Source organism: Anser anser (genome assembly GCF_964211835.1).
Source record: "Anser anser genome assembly, chromosome: 12".
NCBI lineage: Eukaryota > Metazoa > Chordata > Aves > Anseriformes > Anatidae > Anser > Anser anser.
Window position 1 is genome coordinate 18,694,077 of NC_139733.1, and position 20,214 is coordinate 18,714,290.

At 48.4% G+C, this 20,214-nt stretch overlaps 3 protein-coding genes and 2 long non-coding RNA genes across 6 annotated transcripts in view; 2 read left to right on the plus strand and 3 right to left on the minus strand.

Moving 5' to 3' along the window:
* The first annotated feature begins 269 nt into the window (after window positions 1-269).
* On the plus strand, window positions 270-10,677 carry ARL6IP5 (ARF like GTPase 6 interacting protein 5). Its single transcript, XM_083795215.1, has 3 exons — window positions 270-547; window positions 8,363-8,580; window positions 8,917-10,677. Exons 1-3 carry the CDS (start codon window positions 372-374, stop codon window positions 9,087-9,089), a joined length of 567 nt encoding a protein of 188 aa, XP_083651341.1. The 5' UTR covers window positions 270-371; the 3' UTR covers window positions 9,090-10,677.
* On the minus strand, window positions 516-4,886 carry LOC310880034. The gene is made up of 2 exons (XR_014571342.1): window positions 3,842-4,886; window positions 516-1,936 (listed from the first exon to the last, which is right to left on the minus strand). It is a non-coding gene; the product is annotated as an uncharacterized lncRNA (long non-coding RNA).
* Window positions 4,845-5,988, plus strand: LOC310880036. Its single transcript, XR_014571345.1, has 2 exons — window positions 4,845-4,908; window positions 5,567-5,988. It is a non-coding gene; the product is annotated as an uncharacterized lncRNA (long non-coding RNA).
* A 1,274-nt stretch (window positions 10,678-11,951) lies between the features above and the next one.
* Window positions 11,952-19,982, minus strand: LMOD3 (leiomodin 3). Its single transcript, XM_083795200.1, has 5 exons — window positions 19,879-19,982; window positions 19,616-19,730; window positions 16,575-16,902; window positions 13,790-15,163; window positions 11,952-12,478 (listed from the first exon to the last, which is right to left on the minus strand). Exons 3-5 carry the CDS (start codon window positions 16,863-16,865, stop codon window positions 12,452-12,454), a joined length of 1,692 nt encoding a protein of 563 aa, XP_083651326.1. The 5' UTR covers window positions 16,866-16,902; window positions 19,616-19,730; window positions 19,879-19,982; the 3' UTR covers window positions 11,952-12,451.
* The window catches only part of FRMD4B (FERM domain containing 4B), an 89,100-nt gene continuing 80,837 nt past the window's right edge, over window positions 11,952-20,214 (minus strand). For both annotated transcript variants that reach the window (XM_083795199.1, XM_083795198.1), the window contains 2 exons: window positions 19,616-19,730; window positions 11,952-12,478 (listed from right to left, as the gene is read on the minus strand). The gene's annotated coding sequence lies outside the window, so the exon portion shown is untranslated. The remainder of the gene's footprint in view (window positions 12,479-19,615; window positions 19,731-20,214) is intronic.

A 20,214-nucleotide genomic window follows, 5' to 3' on the forward strand; every position in this document is an offset into this window, starting at 1 on the left:
GGGGGATTCAGAGCACAACCACACCGCTGCCCCGCGGGCTGGGTCATCCACATCCGCATCCCCTCCGTTTCACTGGGTGCGAGCTGGACTGGCCGTGTGCGTTTCACCCTCGTTTCATCTCATAAACAAAGAACCCAGCGCATAACCAGGGGCGGCGGAGCGTCCTGACAGCCGGATTTTCGAGGAGCCTCGGCTGAGGGGGCTGCTCCCCGAGCCTCGCTGCCTCCCCCTTGGCCCCTTCCCGAGCCGGGGCCGGGCAGTAGCGGGGCCGGGCAGCGCCGGGGCCGGGCGAGCTCCCCCCGCGGTCCCGGAGCCGCCCCGGGGCGGTGCCGCGGCTCCCTCAGGCCTGCGCGGCGGCGGCGGCGGCGGCCATGGAGGTGCAGGTGGCGCCGCTGCGGGCCTGGGACGATTTCTTCCCCGGCTCGGACCGCTTCGCCCGGCCCGACTTCAAGGACATCTCGAAATGGAACAACCGCGTGGTCAGCAACCTGCTCTACTACCAGACCAACTACCTGATGGTGGCCGCCGCCGTCGTCGCCATCGTGGGGTCGGTGCGCGGGCGGGGACCGGGGATCGGGGACGGGGGATCACGGACCTGGGACCGGGGTCTGGGGTCGCTGAGCCCCGGGGCAGCCCCCCCGGGCTGGGTGAGGCGGCGGCTTTGATTTGGGTTTGCTTGCTGGCTAGGGTTTGTGATTTATTTTTTTTAACTCTTCCCGTGGCTGTGTAGCGACTCGGGGAGCTCCCTTTTATTTTCCCCCTCCGCAGACCGCTCAGCACCTTCCGCAGGAGCGCCCGGCTGCTTTTGGGGTGGCAGGGAGCAGCCATGGGCCGGTGCTGGATGTCAGCGCGGCCTCCGCAGCGATCGGCACTGCCTGGCTAAACCTGCCCGGTGCCGCCGTGCAGCTGAGATAAACTTCGTTTTGAATTAAAAAGGATGAATTCTGCTTGCTGGTATAGTTTTAAGCTTATGTCCAGCAGGCAGAACAGGCCGCTCTTATTTCTGAGCTAGTGCATACTGGAAAGCCCTTGATCTAAAATAAGTAGGATGCCCATCTCTTTCGTTTTGGGGCAAGACTGAGACCTTCAAGGCAGGACCCTGTTCTTGTCCAGCCCGGCATCCCTAAGGGGAGTTGGGAAATAACCTCCTAATCACCCCTTGAATATAGGCCTGTGACTGGTGGTTAAGTAGTGCTCTGAGACCAGAAAGCTCTTCATCACGAGTTGCAGCAGTTGCAGCAGAGGCTGTGATGATTAAGCTTTTAATATAGAAACCGGAATACATTTCCAACACTCCTCGACAAACAATGCTCAAATGCTTAAATTGGAGGCTTGCCTGGCCACTAGGCCGAAGTGGTTTTGGCAGAAGTATATCTTATCTTATATATTGCAGAGGCTTAAATTCCTCCCCTAAATCCATTCTTGTTCTGCATCTGAAGCTCTTGACCCAGCATCTGAGTCAGTGAAGAGTCTCCGGGCTGCAGGGAGCGTGGGCCTGTGACAGGAGGGGCTGAGAACCCCGCTGCTTCTTTTTCTGTGTAACAGCTTGGCATAATGCTGTAGACTTTCTTCTTAATTTCGGTGGAGATATGTTGTAGTCAATTCAGGGGATTATTAGACCAGTAAAAAGAGAATTCCAGACTCTTGCCCACCTCGGGCTAAACTTCTGTGTTCATCTGCCTTTGTTTACCAGTGCAGTGCTGCAGCCAGTTAGATAAATCAAAGGAGCCGTGGAAGGCAGGGGGAAAACTCTTCTCCCCAAGAAAGTGGGGAAAAAAAAAACGTAAATAGCTTCTTTATCCCTGGCTGGAGGGCTGGAACAGCAGCAACTTTACTCTGCCTCCTAAATTCCTTCCTCCTTTTGCACTCTGATCCCTTCTTATCAGATCAAGGATGGTGATGTATCTCCCAGTTGCTTCCTACTGGTTTGCTGGGGCTGGGGGAGGAGGAAGAATGGAGCTGAACAAAATAGAGATTAATACCAGAACTGCAATTCTGATATCTTCATATTGAGCAGAGACCTGCTGAGCTGAAATTTGTGGACAAGAAACACCTGGAGTGATTTTTTTTTTATTGTGCATCTTGGAGCCTTTGTTATATGACAAACCTGATTCTTCTAACACTAAAGAAGGACAGGAGACTAAAGGGGACAGGCTAACCCGTCAATAAAGAAAAGCTACCCGTTTCTTTTTAATAAAAGATTTTTCACTTGGCCAGACTGCAGCTTTGGGAGAAAGGCAAAGAAAGTTCTCCTGATTAAATTTACATTGATGACTAAGCTGTGGCCTTGCACTTCATTCTGTAATGGGCAGGAATTCCTGAGCGATAAGTGATTAATCGTGGCTTTTTAGGAACTCCAGGACTGTATACAGGCCCAGGGGCAGGATTACTGAAACTGCTCGTGCAGTGGTCTTTGTGATCACAACTAAACTTATCCCATGACCAACTCTACCTGTTCTTAAACTATCTAATTATACAGACAGGCAGGTGATACAAAGATAATATTTTTGACTGTTGTAGTAGCTTGGTAGCTGTGGTAATGCTGGGCTGAGATGGAAGTTGTAGCCTAGGGCTTTCTTGATAGCGCAAGTGCAGAGTTTATTGCCATGGCTTAATTTACAGCCTCCTGTACAACAACATCGACCTCTGCAACCTTTCACTGTCTCCATCTCTCTGCAAGGTATGGAATAACCTTACTGTGAGTGCAGTGGAATCGTAATGATCTCTGCTGCATCATTGCCCTGCCTCTTCCCCTCCCTTTGCCTTCTGATGGCTACTGTTACATGTAAATGATTTCTGCGCTTTGCAGCTAAGTTTTGCTTTCAGCCCCCAGCAGAAAACTATTATTTCTGCTTATTCTAAGCAGAAACTATTAAATCTGTGAACAAGAAACGGGAAGTATTGAATGAATGCCACTCTACTCATACAGGCTGGTGGCAGCAACAGTTCCTCTTCCCCTTACTCCTTGCCCTGCAAACTCCTTTATGAGTCAATCCGGACTAGTGTGCTCTTTTTTTTATTTCTTTCCTGGAACTCTGCTGCTGATAAAAACCAAGACCATTGCTAAATCAAACTGTGCCCCTCTCCGAGTTGCATAGGACCTGGACGATGACTGCCCTTTTTGCTCTGAGCCAGGGCCCTGTTACAGCGAGTGCTCTACAGATATTTATTAAGAGCAGTGCCTCCCACAGCAGCCTGCAGCTCTCCCCCAAACAATCCTTCTGCCGAATAAGTGCCATTTGTCCGGGCTTTCAGCTACTCTGACAAGGCTTCTCTGTCTTGCTGTTCAAACTAACGACTTAAATCAAGGTTATTTCTTTTAGGTTTTTGTTGCCTTGTACTTGCCAAAACCTAGTGTCTAAGTGATAGCATTAAGAAGCGTAATGCATTTCAGAATGCTACAACTCAGAGTCTTCATTGTCCTTTGGCATAATTTTTTCCCTGCAGCTTGAAGTTCGATGTAGGTTTCCTTTGCCCATTTATCTCTAACGCGTCTACCGGCCATCTGTACAACCCCTAGCACTGAAGGAGTGTGGGTGTCTTTTTCTTTTTTTAATTTCATTCCACCCCAGACCACGGCCTTGGCTGGCATGGGGGTAATTCCCTTGCCAGAACAGCCTCCAGAGCAGCAAAGTGCTTAGTGTCTAATGCCTGATGAAAGATTAGGAACAGTGCACAACACACGCAGCTCTAAAACGTACGTTGCATAACAACGCTACATAATTTCATAAAGATCTGGCAATTCTGCAGAAAGGACTCTACTCCTGTTCTGAAAGCGATGTAAGCGAGAAGCAACGAGTACAGAAGCATTGCTAAACCCGTGCCTGCTGCGGGCTCTCACCTGGCGGTGACCAGACGTGTTGGTGACACGTCAGAGGACAGCACGCCGTTCGTCCTTGTAGGTGCTACCTCTCCGTGCAGCTACGTGACCTCACTGCAGCCAGAAATGGGGAGAGGGGAGAAGCAGAACCTGCTGTCTCTTGTAGCCTTGTTTGAATGAGCACGAACGAGGAAGGAAGCAGATAACTGCGCTCACCTGTCCCTCGCTTGGAAGGTGGTGAGGCACGAGCCTTCCTAAAAGGGAGTTTTCATGTTTCTGCGCTGTAATGACCCAGCTGTGCTGCTCTCAGTAAAAAGGCATTGTTCCCAACGATCGGAAGTGTCCAGCTCAGCGCCTTTGCTCAGACTTGCCTACTCACGTGCAGAAGAAACAGATGTGCCAGCAGCTGCTGAATAATCACCCTGAGACAGCCATCTGAAGGGGAGATGACTCAAGGAAGGAGCTTGCTTGCTTTCTCTTTTTATGTGGCCTGTCCTACTTCTGGGCTCGTGCTGCTGTGCTCAGAGGATGAGTCTTACGCTCCTCTTTTTCCCTACGCTGGAGCTGTAAATTCTCCAAGCAGGTGGTCAGCTCTCCTGCTAGGCGGCTGTGCAGCAGCCTGCGGGTGTGAAGTAACCCAGCAAGACCAGGTAGCGTAAGTCCCTGAAAGCAGAGCTCGTTGGACTTCCTGCAGCTCTGTGGGAATCTAACCTGCTTTGTGACAGATGTAGCACAGAGTCTAGAAATATGAATGCAATTTTAAGATGTGGGGTTTTTTATCTATTTTTTTTTGTTTTGTTTTGCTTTGTTGTTGCTTTGAGAAGTAGGTGTACAGTTACCAGTACTTCCTCCCACACCATTGCAGCCCCAGCTGGTGGCACCTGTGCTGTCTCCTGATACCACTTGGACGAACACAACGTGTCCCACGGCCGCCCTTGGCACAGGGCAGTGCCTGTGTCCCTGCCCCGGGGAGCAGACAGCAAGTTTCTTTTATTTGTTCTTTTCTTTCCCCCCATCTTTTTACTTTGCATTGAGGCAGATGTGGTGGCCCGCCTGGTCTCTGAAGGGCAAGAGGAACACAACCCCAGGTACTTGCTGTTGCCTTGAGATGCTCCTGGTGCTAAATCTAGATGACAGCTTTTCTTTGCCGGTTTGTCCCAGCAGTGTCAGAGGCTGCAGCATCCTCCCAGGGCTGTATCTTGTCTACTGCAGAGAGCAGTGCAGTAGAGCATCCCGTTAGGGCTCTGAGCTGTAGGCTGACTGCACCACCAAATGTTCAGTCCTGCCATACTGACTCCTTTCAGGGCAGTCAGAATGAGCAGGTTTTTTTTCGTTTTTTTTTTTTTTTTTCCCCTAGCCCCAAAAGAGTGCATCTTCCCCAAGTCATCCGAGCAACCCAAATTCAAATTCAAGTTGCCACAACACTGACATGCTAACAGTTCCGTGCATTACATTTTCAAGTATTTGAGAGGCCTTACAAATCCCTCCTAAAGGGACTTATATTTAGAAAGTATCTTGTAACATGCTTAAAGGCTGGGCACCTACCTTGTCTCAGCAGCTTTGAAAGACTTCCAGCCTTCTTGCCTGACCATGAATTTGGCGTATCGTGTTCTGGTCTGTGTATAAATAAGGCCAATATCCGTGCTAGTGGTTCAGCTCTAAGGTGACTTCCAGGGCTGTTAGGCAGTTTTCTTTTTCCCCGGATACATGTTCTAAAATAACGTGCCTCTGTTTTTTCCTTTTTAGTCTTAAGCTATTGTGGTAGTGAGAGGAGCGTGCCAGCAGCTCTGAGTGAAACGGGATAGTGGGGATCTGCCTCCCTGAAAAATGCTGTTGCTGGAGCAGAAGTGCCTATATATGAACTTCTTGGAGACTTTTAGGTAGCACTGTGAATTATGCTGTGGGGGATTCAAGCAGTAAAGGGAAGCTTGGCGTGTGACACCTTATCCAGCACTGTAATCAGCAGTATCCAAGTCTGCGGACACATGGCTGATAAGCTGAATACCAGTTTTTAGTGGCAACTGCTATCCCCATCTGTTTTCCTGCGGCTCTGAATGACTTCATTTGATACTTATGTTCCCTGTTTCCTTGTACGCATTGGAATGCAGCCCACTTGAGAAAACATGTAATTCAATTAACTTTCCCCAGGAAAATGGGATCTTTTGAATGTGTTTTTGTTGTGTTGTTTTTTTTTCCCCACTTCCCTTACAGCCAGTCAGTAATACAGAACCTGTGTAATACCAGAAAGAAGCATAGAGCAGGGGAATCTTTGATCTTTTCCTTATAATCATGGAGGGTTTGCTCTTCACCACCCATTTCTGAAGTTGTAAAGAGCGAAGGGAAGGGTAGGGAAGATAAAGCTCTGCGAGCATTTACCAGACACCGGGTAGCGTGGAGCCCTGCCTAGCCTTTTGCTCCTTCCAGCATTAGCTTGTCAGTAGATTTTTTGGGAGCAAAACAAATGGTTGCTGTGAGCCATCCGAGTAAGTTCGGCCATTTCTGCTCTACGCCAGTTGTGATGTGGAGGTGAGTTCTGCTTTCAAAATCTGCTCTGTCCGGCAGCGTGTGCCTAAACAGGGCACTGGTGTGGTCCGGGCGTGAGCCGCCCTCCTTCTCCGGCTACAAGGGAACGCAGATGAAACCAATTTCTTTCCAGAGCAGTACTGCTCACTTTTTCCAGTCTGGAAATTTAGGATTGACAATTCAGAGCTAAATATAATCTGGCTGGCTGCAGAGAATGACTCAGATGCAAGAAGCAGGTCTGCCCTATCACCGTTTCCAAAAAGCCATGCCGGCTCTTCAGCATGAGTAGCAGAAGCAGGTGGGGAACCAGTCTGAATTTTAATCTCTTTCCATCCAGTTGTCCTCTCTCCTGTTGGCACAATTGACTTACAGAACTGTAGCCAGGCTGTGATCTGAAGTAACTCCAGGGGGTTCTTCCTTCTCTGGGGAAATGCTCTCTGGCACTGCAGGTACGGTGTTGGCAGACCAGCGAGAGATTTCTTCTGCTTGTGCCGGATGTGAAGCACAGACCACAAACCAGAGCATCCTCCTCAGCAGCGGGGTGGAGCGGTGAGTCAGTGCGCCCAGGAGCTTTGGGATAGGCAGACTGCAAAGAGTACAGGATGAAATCCTTCCTGCCTGGGGCTTTATCAGGACAGCGCTGTGCTGCTGTCAGTTGTAGCAGCTCAGAGCGCTCAGTTGCTGTGCAGTGCGGTCTGTGCACGTACGAGGGAGTAAATCAGAGTGCACCTGAAATCACGCAGCTTACTGCTAGAGAAGTGAAACCTAGCCTGGCTCTTGTGCAAATACAGAAACATGCTGGGCAAAGCCATCGGCGAAAGCTGAGGACAAAGCAACCTTTAAATACTTGGAAAAGTGGTTTGAGCAGGTGATGCTCTCACCCTGGTCCAAAAAAGGGCCTTGCTGTTTATAGTCCAAAGCTGAGCCACTCGGTGGCTTGGCTTGCTTGGTAACTGGTAGCAATAACACAACACAAACCTCGGCAGCAGCCCCTGTGCCAGGCCTGGCGCTTCCTCCTGCGAGACCCTCATCCCATGCTCCGGTTCCTTCTGACTCCTGGGCACGTCTGCCTGGGACGGGGCTTCCATCCGTTGTGCTGGTGGTGGTAAGCTCCTCTGGAGGTTCATAAAATCATCTCAGTTGGGTATAAGCCATTAAGGGAGTTTATTCAGAAATACGTAAGCGGAATAGTGAGGTGTAAATTACAGACAGAAATGATGGGTTGAAAGCCTAGGCTCCAACACTTGGTTTAATTCTGTATTCTCTGGAGTAATACCCCCTGGGGAAAACCTTCCTTCCCTGCCACCCACCCACACAACCCGTCTTCAGTTTAGTATAAAGTTACCTCAGACTCTCATGTTTGCTTGGCAAGGGAATTAGTGTAACAGTTTGTATCAATATTAGGGTATTCTCAAAGACCTGATGTAGTTTGGCTATAACAAGTGCTTTGTCTTGAGAAAATAGGCAATCTGGGTAGCTGGGCAGAGAATGGCATTCATTCCCTTCTTGGCATAGTGAATTGCCATTAGGTTATGTCCAAGCATTAGTTTTGACATGAACACCATGTGCAAATTTGGTAAGTATTGAAGGCATAAACAACAACCACTAGAACAAAAGTAACTTCCCGTACTCAGCATCCCCCTACCTTCCACCTTTTGTAAACCTGGGCAGGAGGTCGGCTGGTGGTGAGTGCCTCTAGTAAGGAGATGCTGCAGACACTCTCATTATCCTCAGCTATGCTCAGGAAGAGAACACAAAGACCATCTACATATGCTAATTCATGGCTAAGGGTTGTTTGCTCGGTTGCACTTGTGTTATTGGCTTCTCTGTAAAAAAAAAAAAAAAAAAACAGAGGTTGATGAAGGTTTTGCAAGACCAGCTGACTTCTTAACGCCTTACCTGCCCAGCAACAAAGTTAACAGCGAGCTGGATGTGTGCTGTGTGGGCACAAGTCCTGAAGGCTCTCAAACAGGATGCTTCATTCTTTTTTTCCTTTTTTCCCCTCTTTTTTTTTTCCAGATTTCTGAGTCCCCTGAATATGCTTATTGGCGGTACTGTGGTGGTCCTGGTGTTCATGGGGTTTGTGTGGGTGTCGCACAACAAGGACATACTCCGCAGGATGAAGAAGCAGTACCCAACCACGTTTGTAATAGTCATTATGCTGTCGAGCTACTTCTTGATCTCCTATCTGGGAGACGTCATGGTGTTCATGTTCGGGATCACTCTTCCTCTCCTCTGTAAGTATTTCTGCTGTTCTCCGAGCTGAGGGTGAGGGGGGGCTGAACTGAGCGTTCTCAAATAAACCTGCAAAGTCTAAAGTGGCTCGTGGCTTTAAATGTCTTTATTTAAATTGTCCCAAAATAAAATCGGGGGTGGGGAGAAGGGGACACAAAACAGTACAAGCTATTTTCAGTGTTGTTATTATTAAATGGGTATTTGCAGTTACTTAAGCAGTCATTTAGACATCGTCTGCCAGTGATGTCACGGCTTTGGGGTGTGTCTTAAGATGGACACTGCAAGAACTATGCTTTCATTGGGCATGACCAATTAATAAGCATGTTTCTTTTATGCAGTGATGTTTGTCCATGCTTCGCTGAGGCTCCGGAACATAAAGAACAAGCTGGAGAACAAAATGGAAGGAATAGGTTTGAAGAAGACCCCGATGGGCATCATACTGGATGCCCTAGAACAGCAGGAGGATAGTATCAACAAACTGGCTGACTACATATCGAAAGCAAAGGAGTAAGCAACTGCAACGTGGTGATTTACCTGTTGCAGGAGTGTAATTGCTATTTACTATTGTTCGAGCTTGCTTTCAGTTTGTGTACAATACAAGAAATGCACATGTGGTACATACAGATTAATAGTTGCAGGATACAGGTATTCCAAGGTATTCAGGGCTCCTCTAAGAATATAAGAAGAGTAACTTTTTTCTATTGTATAGCAAAATGTTTTGGTGTTTACAGAAATACATCCCAACTTAAACGTGTTTGCTTGTCTCTTCTTCTGGGGGCCAGAAGGGGAAGAGATGGAAACCTCTGGAATGCAGTCCCTCAGACAAACTGTCTTGTAGCACATTTGTTAGTGAGAGTGACACCCCTTTCATCTCAGTTCTACAAGATGGCTGTCTAGCCAGTTTGGTTTGGGGTGTAGCACCTTCAGGCTGGCAGTGTTCAAGGTGAGCTGGAATCTGTCGAACATACGTACTCTTGAATCCTCTAAACCCCTCGAAATCCTCTAAACTCCAGGGGTCTGTATTGAGATCAGGCTGCTAGCCTAACTGGCAAGCAGTAAAAACTGTGCAATACTTGTAACCAATATGGGTTCCTGTCCTCACCTCACATTCCTCCTTTGGTAGCTGGGAAACAGTCAAAATAAATCTAAGCATGGAGAATACATGTGGCACTGTGCCTCTCAGTTCCAGTAAAACACACCTTTGTTTTTCCTGAAATCCTGATTCTGTTACCCCCTGAAACTGCTCTTCTCTGCAGGAGAGCCAGAACTTCCTCACGTAACACCTGAACTATGGCCAAGCATGGGAGGAAAAAAGCTTGTGGATAAGCTAGACGAGCTAGGTTTCTACCCCTGCTGATGTTTTTAAACACTGCTACACTTTAGGACTTACCTTGTTCTGCTTTATTCTGTATAGGCTGTTTTGTAGATGAAGGTGGATGTGTGTTTTTGTGCGTGGTTCTTTTTCTTCTTAACCAGAATGCAAAGATACAAGTAAAACATGCATCTCACTCACTCTAGTCCTAACACTCTTCAAAGGAATAAACTGGATTTCAGGTTTACAAATAAAAGCAATAAATGTCAGGATACAATTATTGAAGACCCATTCCAAATTCATCAAGATACTTGCCTGTAACAACTCCTTAAAGTGGTGTGTGGGATTCTTTTATATGTATTTTAACCAAACTGCCAGCTCTGATGGAATTGTCTTGCTAATAGGAGCTTACAAAATATAAGGGGGAAAAAGTTGTCCAGGTGACACTCCATTTTGAGTATTCTTGCATTTCTCTTTTTCTAATAAAGTAATTAAATAATCGAGCAAACATCCTTGAAGTTGAAGCTTTTATGTAACTTACCATGCTGTTTTCATAGTGAGCTGTGTAGAAATCTGAACATGTCATTCCATTTACGTGTTAAAGTGATCAGTATTTATTGAAAATAATTCCAGCTGAAGAGTCGATGGCCTGTTCCTCACTTGTAGCGCATGGTCTTTGTTTTTGAAAACTGTTTCCACACTTAAAGGTAGTAGCCTATGACTTCATCATTACTGTAGAATTTTAAACAACTGCACACTTACGAAGAAAAATAAACTCTAATGGTGACTGCTGAGTGCATTTATTTCAGGTTGGGAAGCGTGACTCTGAACTTAGGCTTGTGGTTGTTCCCACGTCTGGTGACCTCCCCAGGGTGGTAGTGGGAGCTCTGGTGTCACCCTACAGCTGGTGCCGTGAGCCTGTGCTGGTGACGAATGGCTGGGGTTGATTGCTCTGCCTCAGTATTAATGTTGCTGAGGCACGAGGGAGCTGCGTGTGAACTGCAGCAACGGCGCAGCCTTGCTCATCCTTGCTAGTCTGCAGAAGTGAAATATGTAAGCGTTCGTTTGCATTTCGTTTGCTTGTCTCTTATATAACTCATCTTAATAGCAATTTTACGTTTCTTCTAATTACCTGGGAGGGATTTCTGCCTGCTTCTACAATTACTCGGAGCTGTGCCCTGAGCAGCGCTGGGAAGGCAGCTCTGCTGCAGTCGGATGAGTTCTGGGGTCTCTGAATCCGGCTGCCTCCCTCCTGCAATCCCTTAGGAGCCTGTGCAGTGGGGGAACACATATCAGAGCAGGACCGCAAGTCCTGATGTAACTACCTTCGTAATATATGCCAGCTCTGCGCTGCTGCTTGGGCTGTTCCTGGCTGAAGCACCTGTAGTGCTTCATTTGAGGGCCTGCTTCTCAAGGGCAGCAGGGCAGCCCTGGGCAGCCCTGTTCCCCACTTCCTGGCCTTTACAAAAAGAGGGGTGCCAAAAACAGGTGCAATGAAAATGGTACTTCCTTTTTTATGCCTCTGCTGTGCAGAAGCAGCTTTCCCTCCCTCCTTCTGTGTTTTTTAAAAACTGCTTAGTATGTCTTACGTAATAAATTAACCAGATTTCCCAGGTGGGAGGCATTACAGCTGCAGGCAGGAGTACAGCTGAGACACGTTACGAGTTTGGAAGAAGACAGATTTGAAAGAGATCCCTTGAAAGATGCAAAAAGGACAAGAAGGAAAGAAAACTTGACCTAATGCCAGTGGAGACTACCTTGGATTCAAAGAGGTCCTGACCGTTAGTGATTCCAAAGGGCTGTAATAATAGCTGTGGGGTGGGACTGGGATTCGGCTGCCGGAGCACCGCTGTGAAGAGCTACAGGCAATCACAAGGAGTGAAGATTACAGTTCTCAAAGCAGCACGTGGCGTTGTCTTTTACACGTCCATCAGGTACAAAACCAACTAAACCGTTCCGAAATGCACCAGCCTGAAACCATCACGCGGAGCTGCTGGATGCACCAGAGCAGCCTTTCTGTTCTGCAGGCCTCTTGCTAGCCATGGAAGTGCTGCACACTTCTTATGGATAGAGCTTTTATTTCATTTCCATTTCCTTAGCCTAAAAAATAAAGCTGTATACATGGAAACCAAATGCATTTCTCATGGACAAGAAAATAATCGAGGAGCATGTGTGTGAAAAGAAAGATAAGCTAAAGCACAGCATGTTCCTGCAGAATCTGACAGCAGAAGGACAACATGGAAGCAAAACAGTTTACTGAAAAACTAGAAAGACTTAAGGTTATTGATGTCTCTGAGAAAATCCTCCCACAACAAACTGGAGCCTTGAATCCATTTGGCAGGCAGATGGCACTGGGATTGTTTGATACCTGATGGAAAACCTTAGCACTGATTTTTCCCATGCCAGCCTTTTTCATCACTCTTTAAAAAGTGCATATCTTTGTTCCCAAAGAGTCGTTCATATACACCACCTGGGTTCTGCAGAAAACTTCTGCCGAAACAATTGTAAGCGAAACTTGACTAGTCTTTATTCCAAGTTGGTTTCTTTGGGTCAGTCTGGTCTCACTCCAGCTGCTTTGGTAATGGCACCTGGACAAGGACAATAAAGAAATATTAGGAGGGAATTTCTCAGTCCTATTTCCCAAACTAGTTTAGTTTTACATAAACCTACAATCCTTCAGAAACTGGGAAAGGATCAAAAATGCAACAATTAAGAGCACTAGGGGGATCTGGTCAGGAATTAGGTTTTGTTTGTAGTTCCCCACTTGCTGTCTGCAATGCTTAACGCCCAGGAAATCCCTGTGCAGGCAGCGAGCCTCCCCACGGAAGCCAGATCGGCTCAGGCAGTAAAACCTCCCTGTGAAGCTGAGGACATCAAGGCCAAAAAAAAAAAAAAAGGCAGTTACCAAAATGACACAGGCAGATGGGATTAAAACCCTAACGCCCCAGATCCAACCCATGTGGCCTGATGCCAGGTGGATCAAAAAATAAAATAAAAATAAGAATCAGTACAAGTCTCTGTTGTTTCCTCTTTCCGGGTGATCTGAGGCACCAGGACATGGCTCCTGGCTCGGCCAGCAATCATTACTTCGGCACAGACATAAACGAAAGCAAAGTGTGTGTGTGTGTGTGTGTGTGTGCGCGCACCTGGGCTCGCTTGCAGCATGGGCACATCTGTGTGCTGCAGCTGAATCTGGCCCTCATCCTCCTGCTTTTCAGCAGCTTATTAACGACATTTAAAACTGGTGGTTAGAGCAACAACAACAACAAACATAACTTGTGCCTTTTGCAGAAAATCAGTATTGGACAGGACCGACTGTTTATCTGAAATGCTTTTACGCAGCTGTAAAAATGTGTTACACATTTAGGCACTCAAGAAAAAACACCTTCCACCCATCCTGCTGCTAGGCTTCAAAAAGCGAGGCAGAGGCTCAGACATGGAAAAATGTTGTAGAAGGGTCGTTGCAGCATCACTGCTAGAAAAGGACTGCTTATAGGAAGAAAATAACTTAAAAACTTTGAATGCCCCCCACACCAAAGCTCAATTTTGCTGAAAGCATCCCGCCAAAGGTGGGCCTGCAGCTGTACCCAATGCCCCTTTGTTTGCCCTGACTGAATTTCCTCTCTTTTAACTCTACAATTATGGAACAAGAGGTTAAAATCCCACACTATCGTTGACGTTTCACTTTTCTTTCCGTGTTTATTTGCATGTTTGCCCTATGATGGGGCAAGCAAAACACGAGAGCGCGGTGGCATCTCCAGCAGATGCTGCCCTTCCGCCGTGCAAACCAAAGCTCATCACAACCAACCCCTGCCCCTGGGGATGGCAGCACGGTGCCAAATCCAGCTGCACATCGCCTGGGGGTGCGTTTCCAAGACCCCCCACGGCTAAACGCTCACCGGTTTGAGATAAGCGACGTTGCTCTGGCGGATGTCGTTCAGCAGCTGATCCCTCGGGGTTATTTCGACGAGGGGCGGTGGCCGTCTCCTGGGGATCGGCTTCAGCGTTTTGATCACGTCCTTGAGGTTGGTTTTCTCGGCGGGCTCCACGTACTCGGGCACGGCGGGCTTGCGCTGCACCTTTTTCAGCTTGACCACCCTGAAGCTGACGGGCTTGGCTCTGTGAGGCTCCTCAGGGGCCTCCGGCCTCGTGCTCTCCCTCCCTCGGCTCTGGGGCATGGAGGGGGGCATGGGGGGCTTGGGTGCTGGGGGGGCTTCACGCATGCTGGGCTCGGGCAGCGCTCCCCCCAGCATTTCCCACATCCCCGGCGGCAAGCCCAGTCCGTTTTCCAGCATGGCTATCAGCTCCCTCTGCTCTTTCCTCTGCTGCTGCCTCTGCTCCTCCTGCCTCTTCTGCCTCTGCTTGTCCAGGTTCCTGCTCAGCAGGTTGGTCACCACCATCCTGGGCCCCGGCAGCTCGAAGTGGTAGCCCATCTTCAGGAGGGTGGCGTTGGCTTTCAGCAGCCTGGCGATTTCCATCTCGGCCTGGTGGCCCAGCATGCTCCTCTGGTTGTGGAAGCGGAGCTCCGTCAGCGTCTCGTTGTACTGCAGGCACCTCATGATGGCCACGACGCCTTTGCCAGAGATAAAGTTGGAGTCGATGTTGAGCGTGGTGATGCTCCTGTTCTCGCGCAGCATGTTGGCCAGCGCGAAGGCGACGTTGTCGTCGGCTCCCACGTTGGCCAAGCTGAACGTTTTTATGTTCTTATTCTTTTTCATCGCGTTGACGAAGTCTATCAGCATTTCTTTGGGGATGTTTTCTATGTTGTTCAGGTTGAGCTCCTTCATGTCCGGATTGTTTTTTCGGACTTTCTCCAAGCTCTCTTCTAAGTTGGTTTGGTTTCCTGAGGGCCTGGCACTTAGCTTCAAGAAGCTGGTATCCAGCGCCAACTTCTTAGGGATGTTTAACTTTGATATTTTCTTTTCATTTTCACCTGGCTTTTCTGTCGTTTCCCCTGATTCTCTACCTGATTCCTCACTTGTCTGATCACTGCGATGGTTTTCATGGGTGCAAGTTTCCTTTGTTTCTGATTCACTCTCATCACCCTCTTCTTCCTCTTCCTCCTCCTCCTCCTCCTCTTCCTCCTCCTCCTCCTCCACTTCCTCCTCTGCTTCCTTATCGCTTCCACCCTTGTTTGCCCCTCCAAGCTGTGTTCCCGAGCTGGCCAAGCACTCGTTCCTGTAGTGCCTTTCCTTCCCCTCGGCTTCTGGCCCGCTCCTGCCGCCCGCCTCGCCGCTGCCAGCCGCGCCGCCTCCCGTCCCCGCAGCGCTCCTCTGCGGAAGAGAGAAACAGCTGAAGTGACCCAATGAGGCTTTGGTTCGTTAACTTTGTCCCAAAACAAAAATGCAACCAATGGGTTTATATACCTCTATGGCCATTATAGAATAATAATTAAAAGCGTCATTGCCGGTACCTCATGGTGTGCTGGCTTGCTTGGGACCGAAGGAACGATGGCTCTGAAAGTGGCTGTAGGCAGTGTCCCGTCTCTGCCCATTAAGAACACTGAGCATTAAATCCTGGATGTACCTAGTGCTATGTTAAGGTGGTCCCGAAACCCTTCTGCGGATCAAGGACCTCTGATCCCATTCCACCTCTGGATTTTGTGTGATTTTTATCATTTTCTTGACAAGAAAGTTTGTTTCACGTGCCTCAAAGCACTGGAAACCTGCACGAAGCGCTCACCGTGTGCTCAGCCTAAGAGAGGGAGAAGAGGGCGCACCATGACCGCAACATGCCCGCCCAGCACGCGAGGCAGCGAGGCCACGTGCTCGGGTACCCGTGTGGAACAACTGCCGTCACAGAAGCGGTCCCCGAGATAAAGCAAAATGTTAGCTCAGCTTCATCCCAAGCCCAGAGATGGGAAACTGGCCTCTGCACACAGCTGTCACAAGGCAGCAGTGCTCTTAGCATCAAAATAAAGTCAGCTGCAAGCTTCCACCCACTCCACATCCCCTCCTCGATGAGATTTTTAAGGTTTTGCCCCCTTTCTGAGGAGCACCCCAGCACCGAGGTCTGCATCGCACCAGAGGCAGCTCCTCCAGGCCATAAGTGTCAGCAGACCTCAAAACCTGAGGATGATAACCCAGAGTTTGTGGTGGCCCTGTCCTGTAAAATATCAAAGTTTGACCTTACTTTTATTCTACTGCCCCATGACTTTGAATAAAAGTTAAGTACTATATTGAAAAGGGTGGGACCAGTTCATGCAGTTTTCATACTTGGTCTTCAGTGAAATTTCACATTGTTAAAATACATTATGGGATTTTTTTCCCCAATGCGGCATTAAATTCTATCAGTTATTGCATTAATCATGTTCATTAGACTAAATCTTCTGTGGAAAAGCACAATAGTGTTGTTCAATATGCAAAGCCAAACAAACCAGAGTTACATCTTCCAGACTGACTATCTGGTAGTTTCTCAGAGGTTTGCTTTACTGAAACAGAATTAGGATTTTCTTGTGTTAAAAAGCATAAGTAAAGGAGGAAAAACATTTAAAAAAAATACAAACCCTGACACCAGTCCAAGCTGGATCCTGACATTACTGAGGCTTTCAGGGAGCATTTGAATTCATAGTTCATAACGTACCTTACATAGGGAATGAAAGCGGGGATGGATTAAGGTATTAAAGCTATAAAACAGATCCCATAGCAGATGCATGACAAATATTTGCGATTTTTTGCTCATTACCTCAGAGGGCAAGAGGGTGACGGGAACTCTCTCGTCCTCGAGCATGCGTCGGGACGCCTTCTGCCAGTACAGGTAGTCCACCAGCGACCTGTGGTCGAAGCTCCCCGTCGGGGGTTTCTCCGTCTGATCCCTCTGTATCATCCCCGTCGGGACCTCGGGGTCCGGGGCCATAACCTCCATCTCGCACTGCAGCTCCTTCAGCTCCTCGGGGGACAGGTTTGCCAGGATTTCGTCTTCATCGATGTCCTCAGGGGACACGTCTTCGTCAGAGGCTTGGCTGTGTTCAGACATGTTTGCTCTTCTCTCCTTCCTCTACTGTTTATTAAAACTAAAGAGAAAGATTAATTTAAAAGATTATTTTCCTAGGAGGAGCTCATTCGGTTGAATCGACAGCTTCGTGTTTTGGTCACGAGCAGCCGCAGCTCCCGGGCTCAGTGCAGCAGACGCGCGGCTAAGGCTATATTAAGCTGCACTTGGCTGGACGAAGAGAATTTATGGAGACGCTGCCACGCTCCATTTTCAGCAACGTGTCAGCTGCGCAAACCCTTCTGACATTTCGGTGCAGCTGGTGCGTCCCCCATGGACACCCGCAGGAGATGGCCGCCGTGTGCGGGAATCGCCCCCGCCGATGGAGGGAGTTAACAGCGCCTGCGAGGTGCTCGGGGGACCTTCTGTGCCGAGGGAAGAACCAGCACGAGGTGTCCGCATCCATCGTGTCGCTAATATCTCAAACCCGCAGGCAGCGGGGGATTTTACCACCTTTAGTGAGGTCTTAAAACCTGAACAGTGCAGGGGGTCGGTGCGAGGTCACCTGTCGCACGACTTAAGAGCTCTGCCAGATGCCAGATCCTGGTTAAGATAAAACCACCTGAGCTGGGAAGAGGCAGCGAGCAGTCGGTACAAAGCACACTGCGTCCACATGGGGAGGGGGCCCCAGCCCTGCTCCCACAGCGAGGGTTTGCCCGGAGCAGCTCCCCCAGCACAGCGCGTCCTGCCCACGCCCAGGCCGCCCAGGGGTGATGCCGGTTCCCGGTTCCATACATCCCCCTGGCCCATCTCTGCCATGGCTGTTACTTGCACTCTCACCAGGCCCTGGCTGAAAAGTCACCTCAGCTTCACCCTTTTCCTACCATTTATTTTTTTTATTTACCAAATCAGTAAGCAACTAATTTACTTTGATTCACTTGGCTAGTATTTAGTTGATGTAACTGTACAAGATTATTCGAAATCCTTTGTTTCATTAAGAGTCTGTTCCAGCTGAAAACTACCTCCTCATTTCTTTAGGATACTTTATAGGCTCCTACATCTGTGTGGCAAACCAGAAAGCCCCATCTCTGACACCACTGTGCTCACGGTTGCTTTGTAAAAGCAGAGTAGCGCGGGTGGGCGACTTTTCTACTACGATAAAATTTCGGCATGCCACAGCTCAGGAAGATTTCCCTTCATAATTTTAGCTGGTCTTTGCAGGGGGGATCAAGCCAGATCCTCACCTTGCAGCTGCGAATGCTTCTTTCACAGGGAAGAACCCACGGACAAGGGGCTGTGGAACCAGGTCCCAGTGAGCCCGAAGCCGCTCTCGCTGCAGCCCCAGCCGTGCTCTGCTGGAGTCTGCCAGCAGCAAAACCATCCCCGTATGATGGGGCCTCTGAGTTTTGTAACGAGAACCATGGTGTTAAAAGCCCTATTAACCTCTATTAAAAAGCCGCAACCCAAAGGTCCTCGTGCAACTAATGTTGCTACGCAGCTGCAAAGAGGACAACATTTTAAGAATGAAATAAATGGTTAAAAAAAAACATCAACAAACCAAGCCAAGGACATAATGCTTCTGTTTGCCCCTTTGGTATTTCAGGGCCCATCCTTATTTTACATTATGCAGTAGCAAGCACAACAGCAGACCCGCACATCAATCTATCTGGTTTAGCAGCTTTAACCCCCAGCAATTGCTGTCCATAATGGAGTCCATAAATGGTTTCCTGATGTTATCAAATAAATCAATGTTCTTCTGCAGCCGGTATGTTATTCCCCCAAACGATGCTGTTTGGGTCACAGAAGCTGTCTATTCAGTGGTTACAAATCGCTTGCTAATTTCTTGACTGTAAATAAAGCCCCTGGCCACCTTCTTAAATTTCCGTGATCCTCAGCCAGGCCATCTTAGGCCGTGGGCTCGCCAGATCTGCTAAGTTAAGTACGGTCAAACCCAAGAAGTCCTCTCAAGATGGAAAACAAGGATACTGAGAACACCATCACAGATTTAAAAAGCAAGCTGTCTTTAAGTAGAAATATATCATTTGTCGATACCGTGATTAGGAAACACTACACCTCCGGGAGCGATGCCTCCTCCGTGGGATGCAGAGCGAAGGGCTGCCCGCTGACACCTCTCCCAGTGGCACGGGTGCTAATCCCGCAGATTTCCAAGGTGGGTATCACATTTTGCCTACCTTAGGTCTCCTCCATAAATTACATCGAGTACAGGATTCACTTCCTTTTCTAACACGTTGCTTAGTGTTTGGGTACACTGGAAACGGCACGTTGAGGCAGCAGGGGACACCACCGGGCTGCAGGCACTCTTCTGGCCAAATCTAGGGGTCATTTCCAAGGTAAAACCCCCATCTTCTTCCCAATAACGCTTGCAGGCACCTCCATGAGAGCTTTCCAAAAATCCTGACTAATACCTCCACCTTTGATGCGACAGGAATGCCACTGCCATCGGCAGCCTCGTTATCTTCATGGCAATTTGACACTTGCTCAAGAATCCCAGCGCTAATGAGCCGCTGCGCGAGATGCTCGGCTACCGGGCGGCACCGGGCTCTGCCAGCAGCTCACAAACGTGAGCAGGAGACAGGCGGCACCTGCAGCCATCGCTACGGGAAGGAGCTCCAAATTCCTGCTTAGGAACTCCTCCTCCAATTCTGCTTACTTCAGAAGTGTTAAATAATAGCAGTTTAGGAGTAAACTCTTACTGTGCTGATAGAAAAAAAAAGTCTGCTTTGTTAATGCACAATTCGTACTTACTGCTTGCTGTTCCTAAGGCAAGTACTTACATGAGGATGAGGTCTGGCATGAAACCCAGCAGGCTGTAGTGCAGCATTGTCCTACTTAAATAATTTTTCTCTTCTTCATCTTGTGCGCCTTCTTCAAAGCTTCTGACTGACCTGTCTTGAAAACAAAAGGGTCGACAAGTTTTTAACTCAAATGTCAGGAGGGGTCAATTCCTGCATCACAATTTGACCCTAAGCAGACTGTCAAAGCATGCTTAAAGTGCCTAAAATTTATTCTATTTTTAAGGTAATTGAGGAACACATACTGATGCCAAATACTTGAGAGGAATTCCTGTAATCCTGGCTTTCCTTTTTTTGCTGATAAAACCCACACATCTCTTTCCCTTTCCTACCAATCCATGCCATCTCCAAGAGCCAAGGCAGTAACTGGATAAAAGTCAGGGAATGCGCCTGTGTAACATAACCGTGCACCACTTGTAAGAACCTTGTAGGCTCGATGGGACAGGCTAAAATTGACCAAGAGAGGCATACACCAAGTATGCCCAGCAATCCTCTGTAACGCAATATGGGATTATAACGGGTCAGATGATGGGGATCGTAACAATAACAACCACCGAGTAACGAGTACAATCGCAGGGAGA

Bases quoted from the DNA above. Each gene is read 5' to 3' on its own strand.
- ARL6IP5 (XM_083795215.1), top strand. From the start codon at position 372: ATGGAGGTGCAGGTGGCGCCGCTGCGGGCCTGGGACGATTTCTTCCCC. The intron at 548-8,362 runs GTCGGTGCGCGG...TTTTTTTTCCAG, and splicing joins GCCGTCGTCGCCATCGTGGG to ATTTCTGAGTCCCCTGAATA. The intron at 8,581-8,916 runs GTAAGTATTTCT...TCTTTTATGCAG, and splicing joins GATCACTCTTCCTCTCCTCT to TGATGTTTGTCCATGCTTCG.
- LMOD3 (XM_083795200.1), bottom strand. From the start codon at position 16,865: ATGTCTGAACACAGCCAAGCCTCTGACGAAGACGTGTCCCCTGAGGAC. The intron at 15,164-16,574 runs GTAATGAGCAAA...TCTCTTCCGCAG, and splicing joins TCACCCTCTTGCCCTCTGAG to AGGAGCGCTGCGGGGACGGG. The intron at 12,479-13,789 runs GTGAGCGTTTAG...GTCCTTGTCCAG, and splicing joins ACGTCGCTTATCTCAAACCG to GTGCCATTACCAAAGCAGCT.